At 42.9% G+C, this 21294-nt stretch overlaps 1 protein-coding gene across 1 annotated transcript in view; it reads left to right on the forward strand.

Annotated features, from left to right (window-relative positions):
• The window catches only part of otofa (otoferlin a), a 214899-nt gene that overhangs the window by 30565 nt on the left and 163040 nt on the right, over positions 1–21294 (forward strand). The window contains exons 6-12 of the mRNA XM_085998196.1: positions 5049–5133; positions 5681–5840; positions 6873–7059; positions 10514–10700; positions 10888–11111; positions 13863–13971; positions 18589–18772. Coding sequence (XP_085854322.1) covers positions 5049–5133; positions 5681–5840; positions 6873–7059; positions 10514–10700; positions 10888–11111; positions 13863–13971; positions 18589–18772 — 1136 coding nt within the window. The remainder of the gene's footprint in view (positions 1–5048; positions 5134–5680; positions 5841–6872; positions 7060–10513; positions 10701–10887; positions 11112–13862; positions 13972–18588; positions 18773–21294) is intronic.

Here is a 21294-nt window from a genome sequence, read left to right on the forward strand (position 1 = left end):
CACAGACCAACTGAACGTTTAAGGAATGGAAGCCCTTTCGGTTGCGGAAATCCTCGGCATTCTCTTGCGGCGCCCGCAAAGCCACATGGGTGCAGTCAATGGTGCCCTGCGCCATGGGGAAGCCCGCTATCCTAGCAAAGCCCGTTGCGCATTCTTGCTGCTTGTCCGGGGTCATGGGGAAAGAGATGTACTCTCATCTCCTTTTAAAGAGGGCATTTGTGACCTGACGGATGCAGCAATGCACCGCGAACTGGGAGATATTGGCAATGTCCCCAGTAGCGGATTGAAAGGAGCCGGTGGCATAAAAGTTGAGAGCCACTGTTATCTTCACTGCCACCGACAGAGACTTCCTGCTCCTCAGTTGAGGCTGCAGATCTGGCTGAAGCAATTTCAATTTTAATTTTATTTGTCACATAACCAAATCCAACAAGTGAAACCCAGTCAGTGAAATGCTTTTTTCTTAACGAGCCGAGCGCACCAATCAGCAAAGGACACTTAGCTGCCTGGTATGCACGGAGCCCACAAGGACAGCAGCCATCTTCATCGGCGCCATCACAATAGGGTCCGCTCTTGCCTTGCTCCGCCTTTCCCGCACTCCTGCCCGACAATCTTCAGCCGCCGTGGTACCGACGTCCCGGGGCCTGCTTCTCCCAGGTGGCAGAGCTCAGTGACCACCTCCTTGCTGAATCGCAGCCTTCGCAAACACTGCTCCTCAGACATGTTAATGTAGGAGAACTGTTGGCGAAAAACCCTAGGAGGGTAAGGTCTCCTATACCAACGCCTGTTGGCCCTCCTCCATCTGGCCATGATTGCCACTCTCTCTCTGCATCTCTGTGCCCTCTGAATGTGATGGAGAAGGACAACGTTCCCAACCATTGCAGCCCCCATAGTATCTGGGCAATCCAATTGACCGCGATGGTCAAAAAGCAAAGTACCTGCAAAGTTATGGTCAGAAGCCAAAACTACCTCAGACAGCATTGACTCAATGCAGAAGTCTCTCTCTTTCTCTCTTTGTCTCTCTCCAAATCTCTCTCTCAGAACGAGTGGTGCAAAAATGGCTACCACACAAAAGCCAGGAAGAGGCCCCATTTAAATAGCGCCCCCCCACCAGCCCCACAGCGACTGGGAAGCGTTGCAGTCAACTTGTCGTTGGTATCGCTAGGCGGAAAGGAGGGGGGCGCCACTGAATTTCCAGTCCGGGGCGCCCCAAGGGCATTGCACTCTCGAATGATGTCAAGATCTGCGTGCGCACGAGATCGGGCGGTATTGTTTAGCGCCGTCGCAAAATGTCCAGTCAATTTCGCGAGAGGCGCAGATATCGCCGTGCCCGGGCGCTAGTTGGTTTGCACCCCACTTAGCGTCCTCTTAAGGCGCTAATGGGTGGCACTACCTGTTAAGTCTGTGTGTTCCAGTTGTATTAAGATGAATTACTGACACAGACTACAAGAATAAAGTTCAACAGGTCTTTACTAGTTGGAGGTCAGGACTATACTAAATACAATATCACTACACAGTACTTATATACAGGTGGTCACCACCGGTATTACGTATACAGCAGCCAGAGAAAGTAGTACATCACTTAAGGTGGAACAGGCTTAAGTTCTCTTAAGGTGGAACAGGTTACATACACCACAATCCTCCCTTTTTAGCTTAACAGTCATATCCCCATTTAACATAACATAATAACATATATACATATATAACTTCAGGTATAAACAGTTCAAAGGTTCAGTCTCTCAGGAGGCCTTCTGATTCGGTTTGGATAACGCCTTTCAGTGGTCTCTGATTCTTGTTGCTGAGGTGACTCTTCTTGTTGGTTTCCTATGTATTGGACGTCATCATCAGGTACAGTCCCTGCCGAGGTAGATGCTTCAGGTTCATTAACGTCTTCCACAGTTGTCTCTGTCGCAACCATGGGTTCGACCCTTGCTCTTGATTCTACCAGTTGATCCGCATGATGCCTTATCACATTGTTACCAATATCTACTGTGTACATCAGAGGTCCTTGTCTGGCCCGAATTGTTCCGGACTGCCATTTTTCATTTCCATAGCCCCTTGCCAACACTGGTTGTCCTACGTCGAAACTTCGAGTGGACTTGTTATTAATATGCCGGAACTGTTTGTTTTCCACTTCCCTCCGCACATTTGGTTTTAACAAGTCCAACCTGGACCGCAACCTCCTGTTATAAAACATCATGGCAGGACTTTAGTTAGTCACTGCATGAGCGGCGTTTCGATATGCCATTAAGAAATTGTCCACCTTGTGTTGTAACGGAATCTGATCATCGTTCATGGCCTTTATTGCCTTTTTGAATGTTTGGACAAATCTCTCGGCCAACCCGTTTGTCGCCGGATGATATGGGGCAGAGGTATAATGTTTCACCCCATTCTTCTTTAAGAATTTTTGGAATTCTTCCGACACGAACTGTGGTCCGTTGTCCGAACATATCTGTTCTGGCAATCCGTTCCTTGCGAATATTGTTCTTAACACCGCAATTGTCTTTTCTGAAGTAGTGGTATTCATCTTGATCACTTCTGGCCATTTGGAATGTGCGTCCACCGCAATTAGGAACATGGAGTCCATGAATGGACCAGCAAAGTCAATATGTACGCGTTGCCATGGGGCTGAAAGCCATTCCCATGGGTGTAGCGGTGCGATCGGAGGTGCATTTTGCACTTTTTGGCACCCAGCGCAGCTTTTTGTCAACTCCTCTATCTGTTGGTCAATGCCCGGCCACCATACATAAGCCCTAGCAAGACTTTTCATCTTAACTCCCCCCAGATGACCTTCATGCAGTTCCTTTAGAACTCTTTCCCGTAACTTAGGAGGAATAATCACTCTTGTCCCGTACATCAAAGTACCATGGCAGACGGACAGCTGGTCTCGCCTTGCCGAGAATGCCGGTAACAGAGGATCACCATGTGTTGGCCATCCCTTCACTGTCACCTCGTAAACTCGGGACAGTGTCGGGTCGTTCCTGGTTTCTCTTTCAATACTTGCATTGGTGACTGGTAAACACTCGATGATGGTCGAATGAAATAACTCAACAGGGTCAACTTTCATCGTCTCTTCTGCTTCAGGTAGTGGCAGGCGTGACAGCCCATCAGCATTGCCATGCTGCTTTGTACCTTTGAATTCTATTTGATATTGATGTGCCCCTAGGAAAAGGGACCATCTCTGGAGTCACTGTGCTGTCATCACCGAAACACCCTTCTTAGGGTTAAAAATGGATACCAACGGCTGATGGTCTGTCAGAAGTGTGAATTTTTGGCCCTGCAGGTAATGATTAAACTTCTTCACTCCCCATACAAGGCTGAGAGCCTCCCTATCGATCTGCGCATAGTTGCGCTCAGCGGAGGTCAATGATCTGGATGCAAACGCGACTGGCCTTTCCGTGCCATTTGGCAACTTGTGTGAGAGTACTGTCCCAATACCATATGGAGAAGCATCACAAGCCAACCGAATAGGCAGTGTCGGGCTGAAGTGAGCCAACACTTCCTCTGAGGTGATCAATTCTTTGCTTTTGCGAAATGCCTTCTTACAGTTTTCGCTCCATTCCCATGGTACCCCTTTCTGTAAAAGAGCGTTCAGCGGGTGCAGTACCGTGGATAGATTCGGTAGAAACTTATGGTAATAGTTAATCAATCCCAGGAACGACCTCAACTGAGAGACATTATCCGGAGCGGGAGCCTTTACAACTGCCTCTATCTTGTCAGGAGACTTATGAAGCCCCTCCCGGTCAATGACATGACCACAGTACGAGATCCGCTTCTGAAAGAACTCACATTTCTGCCGATTAACTCTATGTCCATACTCTTTCAGTCTGTTGAGCACGGTCAATTGAAAATGTCAAAACTGAGATTGATAGATTTTTGTTAGGTAAGGGTTTTAAGAATTACGGAACGAAGGCGAGTAAAGGTAGAGGTCAGCCATGATCTAATTGAATGGGATCATCCCAAGGCAAATGGAGCATCTCCTTCGGAAAGTTTCAGAGCAGCATTCAAAAAAGCCTACCTTCTTCTCAACTATGGATGATGCGTCTAGCAGGGAGTTTTAACTAACGAATGGGAAGAAAATAATTTTTTAAACTAAATCTTACAAAACATATAGCAGAGTAATAAATATCTCAATATAACGCAAGTATAGAGACATTTATAAATACAGCGCACTCCTCCGAGATGCTCTTCAGTGGTTCTTTGCTGCAGGTGTATTCTGCAATGCTCCACTTCAGATTTTAATTATTGTTGTGCCATGAAGAAAGGGCTAGTGTGCAGGTGCATCACAATGGTTCCCGACATAGTGAGTTAATAATCCTAGCTGTGCCCTTATGTGTAGTGTATGTACTTTGCAGAAGGAACTATATTCTGCAGCCCCTGTATACTGCAGTACCAGTAGTGACCACCCCTGTATATAAGCCTGTGCAGTAACTTTGCATAGTAGTTCCAGTTTTGTCTCCACTCAGTAAACACCTGTTGTAACCAACTCCTGCAGTCCGTGTCTCAATTACACACGGACATAATATTATGGACAGGTGGCAGATTGAATCACTCCACTACAGAGAGGAGGGAATAAGCTGCAACCTCTTAACTCTTAGCAGCATTTTATAAAGGGGATGGGGAAAGGTCAAGGATGGTGATGGCAACCACAGGAGAGAAGAGAATGATAGAAAAAATCAAAGATAAAAGAGAAACAAGGAGAGTGAAAAGCAGATGAGCAAAACTCAATGTAAGCTATAGATGTCATAACACATTTGGATCAGCTGGAATTGTTTCTATATTGTTGTGTTCTTTCATGTACATAGGCAGGAAACATAAAGGGGAATATAGGGAAAATATAGGGAATAATGCCTTCTATGCAATAAAAATATAATCACATTCTAGAAGCACTGAAAAATAAATTGAAATTATTAAAATTAATTGATTTCCCTTTTCACTGTCATCAGAAAATGCTGACCTTGCTCTTTGCTCTTTGAATTCAAATTATTCGGGAGGTTTTATTTCTGACAGAACAAAGTCCATCAAAATGATTTACCTCTATTCTATTACAGGTGATCCATTCCAAAAACCTCCTAAGGAGTGGGACATTGGTGGGCATGTTCAAGCTTGATATAGGAACTATCTATTCACAGCCAGGTAATCACATAGAGTTATATGGAATCTACAGCAGAGAAACAGACCATCGGCCCAACTGGTCTATACTAGTGTTTATTATCCAAATAAGCCTCCTCCCACCCTACCCCCACAACCCTCTATTACCCGCTCCCTCATGTATGCCTACTTCTTGTTTTATTTTTAAATCCCATCCCACACCATCAATGAATGATTCTATCAATCAAACCATCGTAGGGGAATGATTTTATCATGGCCATTTAACTAATATTTGCAGAACATAATTGAATGATAATGTAATTCACAAGATGTTCTACTCAGTAGTTTAACAGAGAACTGATGACACTTGGAACAATTTGTGCAAGGCAGCCTGTTTGCTTGAGAAACTAATGGCATTACTTTTAGGCTACTGAACTGTTTTAACATATTTTTTTCATTTAAATATTTGAAAAATAAATGGCTCATTGCAATTTTTTTTAAATGACACTAACCAGCAGTTATCCTTTAAGGTGTTCACAATTTGAATCTCCAGTTTTGTAACTTTCTTATGCTTTTCTCATTGTTTTAACAGAACATCAATTCTACCACAAATGGGCAATAATCTGCGACCCTGGTGACATCACTGCTGGGGTGAAAGGTTATGTAAAGTGTGACATAGCTGTCGTTGGGAAAGGAGATAATGTCAAGACACCACACAAGTCCAATGAGGCCGATGAGGATGACATAGAAGGGTGAGGAACTACATTTTTACTAAAGGATCGCAAAAGTTTTCAGCACTTATATTGAAGACTACCTAAAATAGAAAGTCATTTTTTTGACATACTGTATCTTCCCCCTATAATGTTCACTGATGTACCATGATCCGTGCACACACACCAGCTTTATTTCCTCCCTAACACTTGTCCTGATTGAGGAAAAATGGAATTCTGGTCTGGCGACATCATTTTTGTTTTGCTTGTGAAAAAGAATTTATGCACCATAATGCTAGATAGAAGATTTATATTTAGATGATATTTATCAAGCATGTAATTATGGGGAAGGGCAGTGGAAAGTTTTCTGCGACATTGATTGCTTTGGTATAAGGCAAATCAAAATACTAAAATAATTGTTGCCATTCCCGTTTTAGTGCCATTTAGCAAATGTCATGTTGTACACAGTTTTTGTGAACAAATTTATACATTATTTGTTTACAAATGCGTAAATAAATTTTAAAGTGGTACTTTCTTCATGAAAAAAGTGTTTGGTAAAACTGTTTATAAATTGTTTTCAAACACATGATGCAACAGGAGTAAATTGTGCTAAAGTGATCTTACTGTCATGAAATGACACATGGCTCTTCTTCCTTCCCAAGTATTATTTTTGCGAGTACATTGCTCTCAACAATCCCCAAAATATTACAATCTGATTTTGCTTCTGAACGCACTGTCCAAGGGGAAGAATTTCTGCGTGGATTCTTCCAATCTCTCACCGTACCTCTGGAGGGAGATCTGCGGAAACCCAAAAACTTTCATTGTTTTTCCAGGGTTTCTGCTGAAGTTACAGCGGAAAGTCAGGAGAAGCCTTATGGAAATTACTGGCACAGGTGTTCATCATTTGGAATTTGAATGTCAATCTGGGACTTTGGACTTAAAAGTGAAATATCGTACAAAAACATTATTTATTAATTTAACAGATTTTATGATAACATCAAATTACATTCTTCATAATCAGTATTAACCCAAGATATTTAGGGGCTTTATAATTTGCTTTTGATTTCTCAACAGAAACCTATTGCTTCCTGAAGGAGTGCCCTCAGAGAGGCAGTGGGCCCGGTATTATGTCAAGATCTACAGAGCAGAGGGGCTGCCAAAGATGAATACCAGCATAATGGCTAATATGAAGAAGGCATTCATTGGAGAAAACAAAGATTTAGTTGATCCCTATGTTCAAGTGTTATTTGCAGGACAAAAGGTACAATCATAAACAAGTACAGTCCACTCTATTACTCTATTACTAGCTGTATAAGGTACAAATATAATTGGATCTTTAATTCTTTGCCTTGTCTATTTTCCAATGCTGTGAGTCATTAGTCTAACAGTTCCTTTTATATAATGGAATGAAGGCAACAAATAAGAATCAGCATTCCAATGTTTTCAAAATATACCTTTGAGTCATGAAAGTATCACAAGGCAAGCAAATTTAAAAACAAAATGACTACAATGCTTAACAATTTATTATAAAAATGTTATTTTCCCTCATAGGTTAACAGCTTAATTAAAATAGCAGACAGAGGAACATTATCTGAACACATTCACCAGCAGTTTTCCATTTTCTCACCAGTGGAGAGGTGGAGAGATTTAGGGAGGGAATTCCAGAGCTTGGACCTAGACAGCTGAAGGCACAACAGCCAATGCTGGAGCAGTTAAAATCAGTAATGTTCTAAAGGCTAAAATAAGCAGAGCGCAGAGATTTGAGGGATTATAGGCCCGGGGGAGGTTACAGAGATAAGGGGGCATGAGGCCCTGGAGGGATTTGAAAACAAGGATGAGAATTTTAAAATCAAGGCATTGCTTAACTGGGAGCCAATGTAGATCAGCGAGCACGGGGAAAATGGGTGAGCGGGACTTAGTGCGAGTTAGAACACGGGTGGCAGAGTTTTGGATGACCAAAGTTTATTGAGGGTAGAACTAGTGTCATTCTCATTGATCTTAAATGTTAATTCTTATGTTCATTAATAACTAGACATTCTTATTATGAACACAGCTAGCTTCTAGCTAGTCATTTATTCAGTACACGTTCTCTAGGTACAGTATCTGTAGAGATGCAGCATGTGTGCTTCTGTGTGCAGGCTGCCATCTTGACTGTTGCCTTGTGGGTAGCCTAGTGCCTCATGGGTAATGTAGTCTTAATATATATACAGCTGGGTAGTGTAGTCTTATACATACAGCTATATACAGCTCTACGGCTCCACCTAGTGTCCACTATAGAATGACATGTTATTGATCGTTACATCCCCCTTTCTTTGAGGTTTAACAAAATCAATATCAATCAACTTTCAAGAAAACAATAAAGATAATATCAGTAACACTTTTGTTAGTGCTCTATAAACATAAACATTTTCAAAACAGTCAACACATTTTCAAAGCTTTACATTGTACTCAAAGATTAAGTCTATCAGGCTTTTTTACTTCACGTGTGGATCTTCTCAACACGGGTAAGTCTGATGTGTCTTCATGAGATTGTTCTGGCGGTGAATGACAAGATGCAGTTGCGGCATTGTCATCAATCTGCTCTTGTATAGATCGAGGTCTCCTTGCGATCTTTGCTTGGAGAGGGTTTCAGTGTTTCCTTCACTCTTCATGCCATAACTCTCAATGTAGTCAATGCACTCTCGAAAAACTGCTGGCAGCTGGATCCCATCATACAGCATAGTCCTCTCAGCAGCCTCGGCTAATGGAACACCAAAGATTGGCCTGAGGGAAGAAGGAGTATCCACCGGAACTGCTTCCTGCTCTGGTGCAGGCTTCTTCTTTTTCTTTTTCTCTTTCCACTGCTTAACAACATCTGCTGCGGTTATATCTTTGGACTTTTTCTCCTTGTGTTTTTCCTCTTTGTGCTTTTCTTCCTTTGGCTTCTCTTTGACCTTAAAGTCTTTTTATTGCTTCTTGGAGAAACTAGGCTTTTTGAAGACATGGATACCCTTTGGCCTTTTCATCCTTGATGGGCTCTCTGCTTCATCACCTGAGTCATCTGGTCTGCTTATGGCACAGTTTATACGGTAGACTCTCTTGACCAGTTCTAAGTCTTCACAAGCTTTGTCACCTAGTACCGAATCAAGTCTTTCAGCCACAACAGAAAACATGAGATGATGCACTTTGTCTTTGACTGTCACTTTAAGTCTGCATACACCTAAGCTATCTATTTTCTGTCCATTATAGTCCTTCAGTAGTACTGATTTTTTCTGTATTTTGGGCTTTTCTTTCATTTTTTTTATGTCACTCATACTGATTAAGTTTGCTTTTGCCCCAGTGTCCAGTTTCAATGTAACTAATGCTCCATTTATCTGCAGTGGGATCATCCATTTGTCCACTTTTACTGCATTGATTTATGTTCAGCATTGTCCATTTCTGAGGGCTGCACATTTTCTGTATCTTTTTTTATATCGTCACATGACACCATTCCTACAAAAAATGTCTCACTTAAATCAGTGTCCTCAATCACATTAACTTGTTGCCCTTTCGTTGTTTTTACTTTTGAAAAGCATTATTTGGCAAAGTGATTCTTTCCATTACACTTTGTGCACATTTTTCCAAACGCTGGGCATTGTCTTAACTGGTGTTTGTAACCACAGCATTTACAATTAAAAATTTCATCCTCCGATTGCTTTTCATTTCTGTTCTGCCCACGTTTCTTCCCCTTGTAGGACACAGCACCGACAGCAGCATTATCACTCATTACAATCGCATCATTATTGATTTCACTGAAAGTCTTTGCGTGCTTTCGAGCTAGCTCGCTGGCTTGGCATATTTTCACCGCATTTTCCAAATTTAGTTCGGTTTCTCTCAACAGATGTTCCCTGACTTTTTTATCATGAATACCAAACACAATCTGGTCACGAATCATGGATGCTTTGAGCTCAGAGAAATTACATGTCTGTGCTTGATAGTTATAAAGCTATCAAAAGTCTCATTTTGCTGCTGTGTCCGAGAACAGACCATGTATCTTTCATAGGTCTTATTCTTTTTGGGAGAGCAATGTGCATCAAATTTTTTTAGCACATCTTCTAATTTTTCTCTGTTCTCCTCTGGATTAAATACAAATGTATTAAATACCTCTATCGCCTGTGGGCCTGCAACCGTAAGCAGCAACGCTATCTTCCTTGCGTCTGGCTTCGTACCGAATCCGATGGCTGCAATGTAGAGTTCGAATTGTTGTTTAAAAATCTGCCAATTGTAGTCGATTTTTTCTGAGTTTCAAACGCTCTGGTGGCTTCAAATTCTCCATGTCGCTTTTCACAATTTTCAGCAGATCTTCACCACCCTGGTACCATCTTATGTTCATTAATAACTAGACATTCTTATTATGAAGACAGCTAGCTTCTAGCTAGTCATTTATTCAGTACACGTTCTCTAGGTACAGTATCTGTAGAGGCTTCCATCTTGACTGTTGCCTTGTGGGTAGCCTAGTGCCTCATGGGTAATGTAGTCTTAAGATATATATACAGCTGGGTAGTGTAGTCTTATACATACAGCTATATACAGCTCTACGGCTCCACCTAGTGTCCACTATAGAATGACATGTTATTGATCGTTACATTAATCACATTACAGTTAATTATTCCTCATAATCATAACACTAATCAGTTTTACTGTTTAACCCTAATAACTCTGTCCCAGTTATAACCAGTCTTTTATTCTTTTGCTAGGGAAAGACCGCTGTCCAAAAAAACACTTATGAACCAACATGGAATGAACAAATCATATTTACTGAAATGTTTCCACCCCTCTGCACACGAATAAAAATCCAGATCCGTGATTCAGACAAAGTAAATGAAGTTGCTATAGGAACCCATTTTGTCGACCTGAGAAAGATTGCAAATGATGGAGACAAAGGTAAGCTAGTGCCTTACATCTGTCAGTTTTTCCTGATTGTCCTACAGCAGGATCTAAAGACGTATATTATAGGATCTTTTCAATCTCTTCCATTAGAATTTGTAAATTTGTTGTATAATGCTGGCCGTTCAACAGATATTTTTTTTTGGTTAAGTCAAGAAATGGTCAACATGTGTCCTTTTTATAGGATTTCTGCCCACTTTTGGTCCTTCGTGGGTGAATATGTATGGCTCCACTCGTAACTACACCTTAATGGATGAACATCAGGATTTAAATGAGGGACTTGGTGAGGGTGTTTCCTTCAGAGCCCGATTACTTATCAGTATTGGTATGGAAATCTTAGACACATCTTCAACTGAGATAATGAGCACCACTGAAGTTCAAGTAGAGACAGTACAACAGATATCGGATGTAAGTAGTATTATCTCTGGAAGTTAAATGGGGATTTTTATGTCATCCTACTTTTCTAGCTCACAAGTAAGAAATCAGATTTGTAAATATCACATTGCCAAGTGTTGAGGTCATTGGAGCCTGGAAAATACTATCTACAATGTAATTGTACAAATGTTTAATGTACTTGTATCAAGGTCCTCCCTCTCCTAATTAATGGAGATGCCATCCCATTTGAAATAAATGCCTTCATTAAAATAGTGGTGAAGAATTGTTATGCGCGTGCTAAGTGTTCATACAATAGCCCCGTCAAAACCAATTTCTACCTCCATGCCACTGGGCAGGTTAAGGTTGGTGGGCAAACATTGGTCTAGCTGTGCAGTAATCTTTTCAGTGCTACTAATGGTATCATAAAGATGTTCTCGGTGGTTTGCTTAGGATGTTTCATTGTAATTGTCCCTAAACAACCAGATGGATGACACAGGTTCCCTGCCCGTCCATAACGGATTATCGAGGCTGCAACTCTGCATCCTTAAGTCTGAGGGCTGAAGACATGAAGCAATAGTTTGTTACTAAATCTTACTGGCCAATATAAAGCAGTGATTTTTTCAAATTGTTCCATAGGGGGACCCATTATAAATATTGGTAAAATTACCCCAAGGAAAACTGTGCTTATATTGTTGAAAACATTTTACGAAATGATGATAGTAAGTCAACAAATACAGACAAATTGAGAAACCTGATGACAACAGTCAGAAACCTGATAACCTCACAGGCTCCCTGGGTCCCCTTGCAGACCTCTGGGGTTCAGGGACCCCACTTTGAAAATCTACGATGTAGGGATATTTACATTGAGCATATTAGTTCACATTTCAGAAACTAGCCCTTAGGCCGGAATTTTGCCGGCGCTCAGAGGGCGGGTTTGGAGGCGGGTCCGCTGTCAAAATAACAAATTCCACGCGAGTCTCCCAGATGTCGGGTCTGTCAGCGGAGATCTGACCCGACACCAAGCTGCGGGGGATACAATTGAGCTCATTAAATGGCTTGTTAGGAGCCAATTTAATGGTATTTTGAGGCTTCCTTCCAATTTCACGAGCTCCCCCGTGGGCTACTCGCTGCTCGGGGAACACACCAGCTCAACCTGGCATGATTTGAGTCTGCTCTGATGTTTCTGATAAGTTGACAGTTGCGGAGGTGGTGTAAAGAATGCCATGTTGCAGATGGTGAGTTTCAGAGTGCAGTAACTGTTGGTTACTTCATTTGTAATACATATAGAGATTTCTTTAGCTTACAATTGTTTAGAGGCAACTGTATGTTTAGTGCCACCTCATTGGAACAACCTCTCTCACCATTGACAGATCGCTTCTGTCGTCTCACCTGCAGCTGCCATCTACGGCAGCAACATCGGTGCCATTGAAAAAATCAGACCTTGGTCCTCTGAATCCTTCCACGATCAACCCCAACACCAATATCACCAGCCACACCATCATCACCAATAACAACACCAACCCTCTCCGCCATTACCTGATGCTGCACAGGACACAGGGCATCAGCCCCTAACAACATTGCTGCCTGGGAGACCAGCGATGGCATCACCATGGCCAGATTTACTTCACTTGATGCTGTTAACCCTGGCTGCCACATGATGTGCCAGGATGACACCATCCCACACCAGCACCGTAAAGCATCCCTTTAATGTCCAAGCCATTCCATGCACACTCATCACTATAGCAGCAGGGGGATGGGAGGGGGGGGAGTTATGTCTCAACATTCACTGGAACTCAGTAAGACATTTCTCAAGGTGCGCACAGATCTGTCCAATAAGGGGCAGTGTTGAAATATAGATTTCACTGTATGACAACACATTACCAGATACTTCCCATGGACATTGGCTAAACCTCTCAAGTGCCTACCTTTGTGTGTTGTTAGTTGGTATGCTCGCAGTAGGATGAGGGGGAGTGTGAGGGGTGGCTAGTGAGATGGGGAAGTGATAATGTAGATAGAGAGGGTTGGATGGAGGTGCAAGGTGAGTTGGTGTGAGTAAAGATGTGCAGGAGAAGGGTATGGAAGGCAGAGTGATGGGGATGTGTTGCGTGGCACAGCAGGGTGAGTTTGAGTGTGGCTTTGCAGTAACGTTTCGTGATCCACTGTGATCATTGAAAGGTTGACGCCACTGCACCCAGGGACCCCTGATGACATCCCTGCTTTTGCCCTCCTGTGCAATGTGCAACCACACTGCGTTGATCTCCAAGGGAGGTCTCTTCTGCCCTTGGAAGGGAAGAGAACCTCCCTGTGTGCCGTGACTCCCTCCATAAGCACATGGAGGGAGTCATTGGAGAGCCTGGGTGCAAGCGTCCACCTTTGCGCAGTGCTTGTCAGTGTTTGCAGCAACTTAATGCTGTCAAACACTGACAGAACAACTGTCAAACTCAATGTGTCCGTGGTCCCTCTAAGGAAACCGGCTGATGACGTGTCATCAAATGACATCATCAGACCCGCTTCCTGTTAATTGGCCGGGAAGCCCACAGGGCGGGCTTAACAGGGTCAATCAAGAGAAAATTCCGGTGAGTGAGCGGCTGCAGCTGGGAGTGGGATCGGAACCCAGAAACCAGCTCTCCCGCCACCATCCCGACACCGCTGAGAAAATCGCGGCCTTAGTATTAGTTTTGTCAGCAAGTTATTTTTATGTTTACCTGAATAATCCAAGCCAAATACTTTACACAGTAGAATAATTCCTAAACAGTGTTAATATATTTTAATTTTTAATCCCAGCTTGCTACAGGAAAAATGGAAGAATTCTTCCTCTTTGGTGCCTTCCTGGAATCAACAATGCTTGATAGGAGAATTGGGGATAAACCAGTCAGTTTTGAAGTTACAATAGGTAAGTGTATAATCCTAAGGGTCTCAGTATATTGGATAATAGTAGCGTACCTTTTCTGCGTCTGTGCTCCATTGGGAACACACTTCGTGAAATTGTGCATGTCCAACCCTTGGTTTAGTGTTGATTAAAATGAGCGGATGAAAAATTACACATTGGGGTGAGCAATTTCACAATATGCACTCCCAGCGTGCACACAGAGTGCAGAAGTAGAACATTTACCCTAATGTTTCATAGTGAATATCACAGCCACCTTTTCATAGAGGATACATAATAAGGGAGAACTGTATGTGCAACTAATCCTATGAGCGAGCAAGAATTCAAAACTCCATCATTTGCGAACCTTCAAACGCTGTGATATACTAGAGTGACCCCAATCTTTCTGACTGTCATAAAGCTCACTCAGTCACCAGGTTTCACATTAATGCAGCCACTTTTCTTCAGGGTCAAATTTTGGTTTGCAAAGAGAAGAAACAATCAACTAAACGATAAATTAACAATATCTTGTTAAATATAAGGAGATAATGCCTTTGGAATCTATAGCCTCTCAAATAACCACATATAACTACAATATTCCAACAGAAAGAAATTTATAAACAGTTTAGCATGTCTTCTGAACATCCAATTAATTATTTTTTGAAGCGTATTTACTAATATGTAGCCAATTTGTGCTTATTTAATTCCCACAAACAAACAATGAGATAAGTGGCCAGGCACTCGGTTTGTGATGGTGTTGGTTGAGGGAGGAATGTTGGCTAGGGCCACCTGGAGAACTTTCTCCTCTTTTATGTTTTACATAAATATCAGATAGCTCCACTATTTATTTCATTATTACATTCCTGAAGTTGTTGTATGGAAGATGGCCATTCGGGCCGTCACACTTGTGCTGGGGCCAACTCTTCAAATGGAGCTACCGAACCCCAATCCCCTGCCCTTTCTCTGTATCTTTTTAAAATTCTTCCATTTTAAATATTTATTCAATTCCCTATTAAAGGACGTTACAAGCTAAAAGGGAATGTTTTACCAATGTTTTGCAAAATTTGACAATTTAGTTAGGCATTGTATAAATAGAACACCATTGCATCCTACTGTAATCTGGTTGAAGCGTTTCCAACCATCTTCAGCCAGAAGTGCCGAGTGGATGATCCATATCCTCCTCCTGCGGTCCGCACCATCACAGAAGCCAGCCTTCAGCCAATTTGATTCACTCCACGTGATATCAAGAAACAGCTGAGCACACTGGATATAGTAAAGGCTATGGGCCCTCACAACATCCTGGCTATCATGCTGAAGACTTCTGTTCCAGAACTAGCAGCACCTCTAGCTAAGCTGTTCCAGTACAGCTACAACACTGGCATCTATCCGACAATGTGGAAAACTGCCCAGGTATGCCCTGTCCACAAAAAGCAGGACAAATCCAACCCGGCCAATTACTGCCCTATCAGTCTACTCTCAATCATCTGCAAAGTGATGGAAGGTGTCATCGACAGTGCTATCAAGTGGCACTTACTCACCAGTAACCTGCTCACTGATGCCCAGTTTGGGTTCCGCCAAGACCACTCTGCTCACGACCTCATTACAGCCTTGGTCCAAACATGGACAAAGGAGCTGAATTCCAGAGGTGAGGTAAGAGTGACTGCCATTGACATCAAGGCAGCAGTTGACCAAGTGTGGCATCAAGGAGCCCTAGTAAAACTGAAGTCAATGGGAATCGGGGGGAAAACGCTCCACTGGCTGGAGTCATACCTAGCACAAAGGAAGATGGTTCTGGTTGAAGGTCAATCATCACAGCCCCAGGACATCGCTGCAGGAGTTCCTCAGGGCAGTGTCCTAAGCCCAACCATCTTCAGCTGCTTCATCAATGACCTTCCCTCCAACATAAGTTCAGAAGTGGGGATGTTCGCTCTTGACTGCACAGTGTTCAGCGCCATTCACAACTCCTCAGATAATGAAGCAGTCCATGCCCGCATGCAACAAGACCTGGATGATGTTCAGGCTTGGGCTGATAAGTGGCAGGTAACATTTACACCACAGAAGTGCCAGGCAATGACTATCTCCAACAAGCGAGAGTCTAACCACCTCCCCTTGACATTCAACGGCATTACCATCGCTGAATCCCCCACCTTCAATATCCTGGGGGTCACCATTAACCACAAACTTAACTGGACCAGCCACATAAATACTGCGGCAACAAGAGCAGGTCAGAGGCTGGGAATTCTGCAGCAAGTGTCTCACCTCCTGACTCCCCAAAGCCTTTCCACCATCTACAAGGCACAAGTAAGGAGTGTGCTGGAATACCCCACTTGCCTGGATGAGTGCAGCTCCAACAACACTCAAGAAGCTCGACACCATCCAGGACAAAGGAGCCCCCTTTATTGGCACCCCATCCACCACCTTAAACATTCACTCCCTCCACTGCACTGCATCAACTCGCCCAGGCTTCTTCGGCAGCACCTCCCAAACCCGTGACCTCTTCCACCTAGAAGGACAAGGGCAGCGGGCACATGGGAATACCACCACCTCCAAGTTCCCCTCCAAGTCACACACCATCCTGACTTAGAAGTATATCGCCGATCCTTCATCGTCTCTGGGTCAAAATGCTGGAACTCGCTACCTAACAGTACTGTGGGAGTACCTTCACCACACGGACTACAGCGGTTCAAGAAGGCGGCTCACCACCACCTTCTTAAGGGCAACTAGGGATGGGCAATAAATGCTGGCCTTGCCAGCGATGCTCACATCTCATAAAAACAAATTAAAAAATAAATACATATTTACATAACACAAAGATTGGACCAGGAAAAATGATCAACTATGCTTGTTTCTTAAATGTCGTACCAGTTCATCTTTCCAATGATTTCAAGAAAGATGTACAAAATTGTTATCTCACTTCTTAGAATAACTAAAATGTATCTATGGACTTGGGTCTATACATGTGGCATGAAAGAAGTTGCTGTTCAATAAAGATTCTTCTTTGAGATGTGCTCCTGTTCCCTTGTTTACATTTTCTAGAGGGATATTATACTTCAAACTACAATCTCAGGCAGTTACCATAAGTTATGATGATGAGCTATGCAAGGAAATACTGTGGTGATATTTTGACTACTTAATTTGTGTGATTTGTTCTATTCCTGACCAAAATCAATGTGGAATACAATAACCGTAGAACAAAAAGTGAAGTTAGGATTATTGAAAAGAAAACTGATTTAACGCTACAGTGAAATCCTGCTATTGGAAATGATCAACTAATGAAAGTATTATCTAAAAATATGGACAGAATGTATGACTTTAACATGGAGACTGAATTGCATTTGGTGTCCTGGTCCAATTATAACCTGCCCTCTAACCCCATTTGATCTAAAGGCTAGAGCTTGAGTCCCCATATATAATGTCACGGGAGATCTATGTTGCAATAAAAACTAAAATATTCATTTTTGCTATGCTTCTTTAATAAGTTTTAATCTGTCCTGAAAGATCAGTACTAAGGGAACCCTGCCTCACTGTGTGTAATCATTTTAACTTATATATTAAAAATTTGTTTGGCAAATTCCCCTTGTTAGTGCCAAATAACATTTTGGGACCAACTTTGGCAGTTCTTACTCGTTTCTGAAGTAGAGGGAAAAACTGCTTCAATCAGTATGTGTAACAACATCATGAACACATTCTATTTGAATGAATACTGTGTCGCTACACATAGAGAGCAACATAATAATTTCCCGGTAGCTAGCATTAAGTATAGTTAGTTTTAAGATCTGTGTAAAATAGGACTTCTCCCTAAAAGGTGCGGCATGTGTCAATTTGGCTGAATTAGTAGCATCTTCTCCTCTGAGTCAGAAGGCTTGTGTTCTACAACTGGCTTAATCGATGCTGTACTGAGGGAGTGCTGCATTAATGTCCAGGAAATGGTGAAATACAACCACAGATCAATAATGAGAAAATAATCAGCAGAATTTATTTTTTCAGTAAGTATATATTTTATAAATTAAGTTCAACTGGGGTCCATAGAGCAAGACTGCATATTGGACTGGTCAGCTGTGGCTCAGTTGGTAGCAGTCTCACCTCAGAGTCAGAAGGTTGTGGGTTCAAGTTCCACTCCAGGGACTTGAGCACAAAACTCTAGGCTGACAATCCAGTGCAGTGCTGAGGGAGTGCTGCACTGTTGGAGGTGCCGTCTTTTGGATGAGGTGTTAAACCGAGGTCCCGTCTGCTCTTTCAGGTGGATGTATTTTGAAGAAGAGCAGGGGAGTTATTCCCAGTGTCCTGGCCAATATTTATCCCTCAGTCAATACAACAAAAAACAAATGATCTGGTCATTATCACATTGCTGTTTGTTCGAGCTTGCTGTGTGCAATTTGGCTGCCATGTTTCCTACATTACAACAGTGTCTACACTTCAAAAGTACTTCATTGGCTGCAAAGCGCTTTGAGACGTCCGGTGGTCATGAAAGGCGCTATATAAATGCAAGACTTTCTTTTCTTTTTGACAAAGTCCAGTTTGTATAAACAATTTTATTACCTCACTTCCATGTCGATGGACATCCACATTATTAGGTATGGTCTTAAGGTTTCCCTTGGGTAATCGCCAAAGGCAAGGAAACTTATTCACTGTGCTTCTTTCTAGGTAACTATGGGAACCAAATTGATGGAATAAGCAAGCCAACCATTCGCAAGAAAAAGGGTGGAGGGGACGGTGATGAGGAGGAGTCAGAGCTACTCCAGAACTCCAGTGAAGATGAAGCAGATGATGATGGAGACCTCGTGCCTGTCTCCTGCACTCCACCAATGAAACCCGTTATAACTGACAGGTCTGTTCTCCATACGTAGACAAGGGTATCACTGAACTATTCACTCAAATACTCATTCGCAGAGAGAATTACACAGTGCAACATAGAGCTACCAGATCTGAGTTCCACTCCTGGTTTCCTCTCCCTGCATTATTCTCTGCTCCGAGACATTGAAGCTCTGTGCATGCACACCTGAGCAGAGCTTTCTCATTCGCTTCTGAATAGCAGATTAATGTAAGAAAAGAGCCAACAGGAATGTCAGCTCTCTGCTAATTTTACTTCATATTACAGTTATATTGTAGTGGGTGTGAAATACAACCTGTACAAGATTACTACCTTTTGGAACTGGTTTCCCATTTTTTGCCATAATGCAGTCCGCAGTCAGATCACAGCATTATAAAACTCCTTTCATTGATGTGCATCTGAAACGACTTCATATTAATGCAAAACTGATAATGTAACTGGCCTATTAAATTACTGGCCCAAACATACAACCAAAGAGGATTTTTTTCCCCAAACCCAAGACCTCTACCTCCTAGAAGGACAAGGGCAGTAGGCACATGGGAACACCATCACCTGCAAGTTCCCCTCTAAGTCACACACCACCCTGGCTTGGAAGTATATCGCCGTTCCTTCATTGTCACTGGGTCAAAATCCAAGAACTCCCTCCCTAACAGCACTGTGGGAGTACCTTCACCACAAGGACTGCAGCGATTCAAGAAGGCGGCTCACCACCACCTTCTCAAGGGCAATTAGGGATGGGCAATAAATGCTGCCTTACCAGCGACGCCCACATCCCATGAATGAAAAAAAAACACATTGCTAATCATATGGCCCTGAATTTCCTCTGGGGTTTCAGTGTAAAAACAACATAACCTGAGTGGATGTGGGCAGAAATTGAGGTAGGACCCAGTTTTGCTAGGTCCCCACCCTCTTTTCCATCCTGCAAAACTTCTGCTCTTAGTGGGTGGATGCACGATATGCAGGCCCACATATAAGTGGGGTTATTACAATCCCTGCAAATGAGGTGAATGTATTTCCCTGCATTTGCCCCATAGCAATGCTGGAAAAAGGGGATGTGCACTTGGTGTCCAGCTGAGGGCTTTGAGGCAGATTTAAAAATGAAAAGGCAGTATGGAAACTGGCCTATTTAAAAATGCGTCATTTTTTTGAATTCTGCGGGTGGACCCTGAGCCCACTTACACCTGAGGCCGGCCCCCATCTGCACCGTCAATGGCGTGAGCGCTGCCCTGAATTATTTAAATGACACTCTGACGCAGCATGTGGGATGGGACGAGGGTGTAATAAATAGGCAAACAGAAGTCCCATAGCAAAATACTGCAGATGTTGGAAATCCGAAATAACAACAGAAAATGCTGGAAAAACTCAGCAGGTCAGGCAACATCCGTGGAGGGAAGTTTTGAAGAAGGGTCCAACCCGAAACGTCAACTGAGTTTTGAAGAAGGGTCCAACCCGAAACGTCAACTCAAATTTCTCTCCACGGATGTTGCCTGACCTGCTGAGTTTTTCCAGCATTTTCTGTTGTTATTAAACAGAAGTCCCATCCCACTTACAGTGACAAAGTGGGACTGGAGAAAATTTGGAGCGCGGAAGAGGACCAAAAATGGAAAATCAGACGATGAAGCATCAGCAAGAACGCATCATTTGAGCCACCAATCATAATCTTAGTAAATTTGATTTATCTTTCCAGTAATTTTTCTAATCCAGTTTATATTTTGAGCAGACTCTTGGGGTCACCGCTATACCAATTTTGAATAATATTATTGGAAAATATACTCCAGACCTCATGCTATTATGAGTCCTATTTAAGCACCACAATTCAGGATGCTTGGGCCTCTCACCACAATACCTTTTCTCAGAATGTTTAATTAAACTAAACTGAAACTGTTCTAGATAAAGGGCTGGATTTTTCCAACCTCGGCAACGTCCATAGCGTGTGAAGACATCGCACCTGTCTCTATCTCAGCTTATAACAAGATTTTCTGTTGATGGGGCTTGTTAAGCCTGCCTTGCGAGGTTCCCAGCCAATTAATAGGAAGCGGGTCTGATGACGTCATTTGATGATGCGTCATCAGCCGGTTTCCTTAAAGGGACCATGTCCACATTCATTCTGACAGTTGTGCTGTCAGTGTTCTACAGCATTGAGGTGCTGCAAACACTGACAAGCATGGCTGCATCTAGGCTCTCCAATTACTCCCTCCATATGCTTATGGAGAGAATCACAGCACGCAGGGAGGTTCTCTTTCCTTCCCATGGCTGAAGACACCTCCCCAGGACACCAACGCAGCCTGTTTGCACATTGCACAAGAGGGCACAAGCAAGGATGTCATCAAGAGGACCAGGCTGCAGTGGCGCAAACCCTTTCAATGATCTCAGTAGATCAAGAAACGTTACTGCAAAGCCACACTCAACCTCATCCTGCTGTGCCACTCATCGCATCCCCATCACTCTGCCTTCCCTACCCTACTCCTGCACATCCTTACTCACACCAACTTACCTTGCACCTCCACCCATCCCTCTCT

The sequence above is a fragment of the Somniosus microcephalus genome, chromosome 9 (genome assembly GCF_052327205.1).
Source record: "Somniosus microcephalus isolate GS21.2 chromosome 9, FLI_Smic_1.0, whole genome shotgun sequence".
Lineage (NCBI taxonomy): Eukaryota > Metazoa > Chordata > Chondrichthyes > Squaliformes > Somniosidae > Somniosus > Somniosus microcephalus.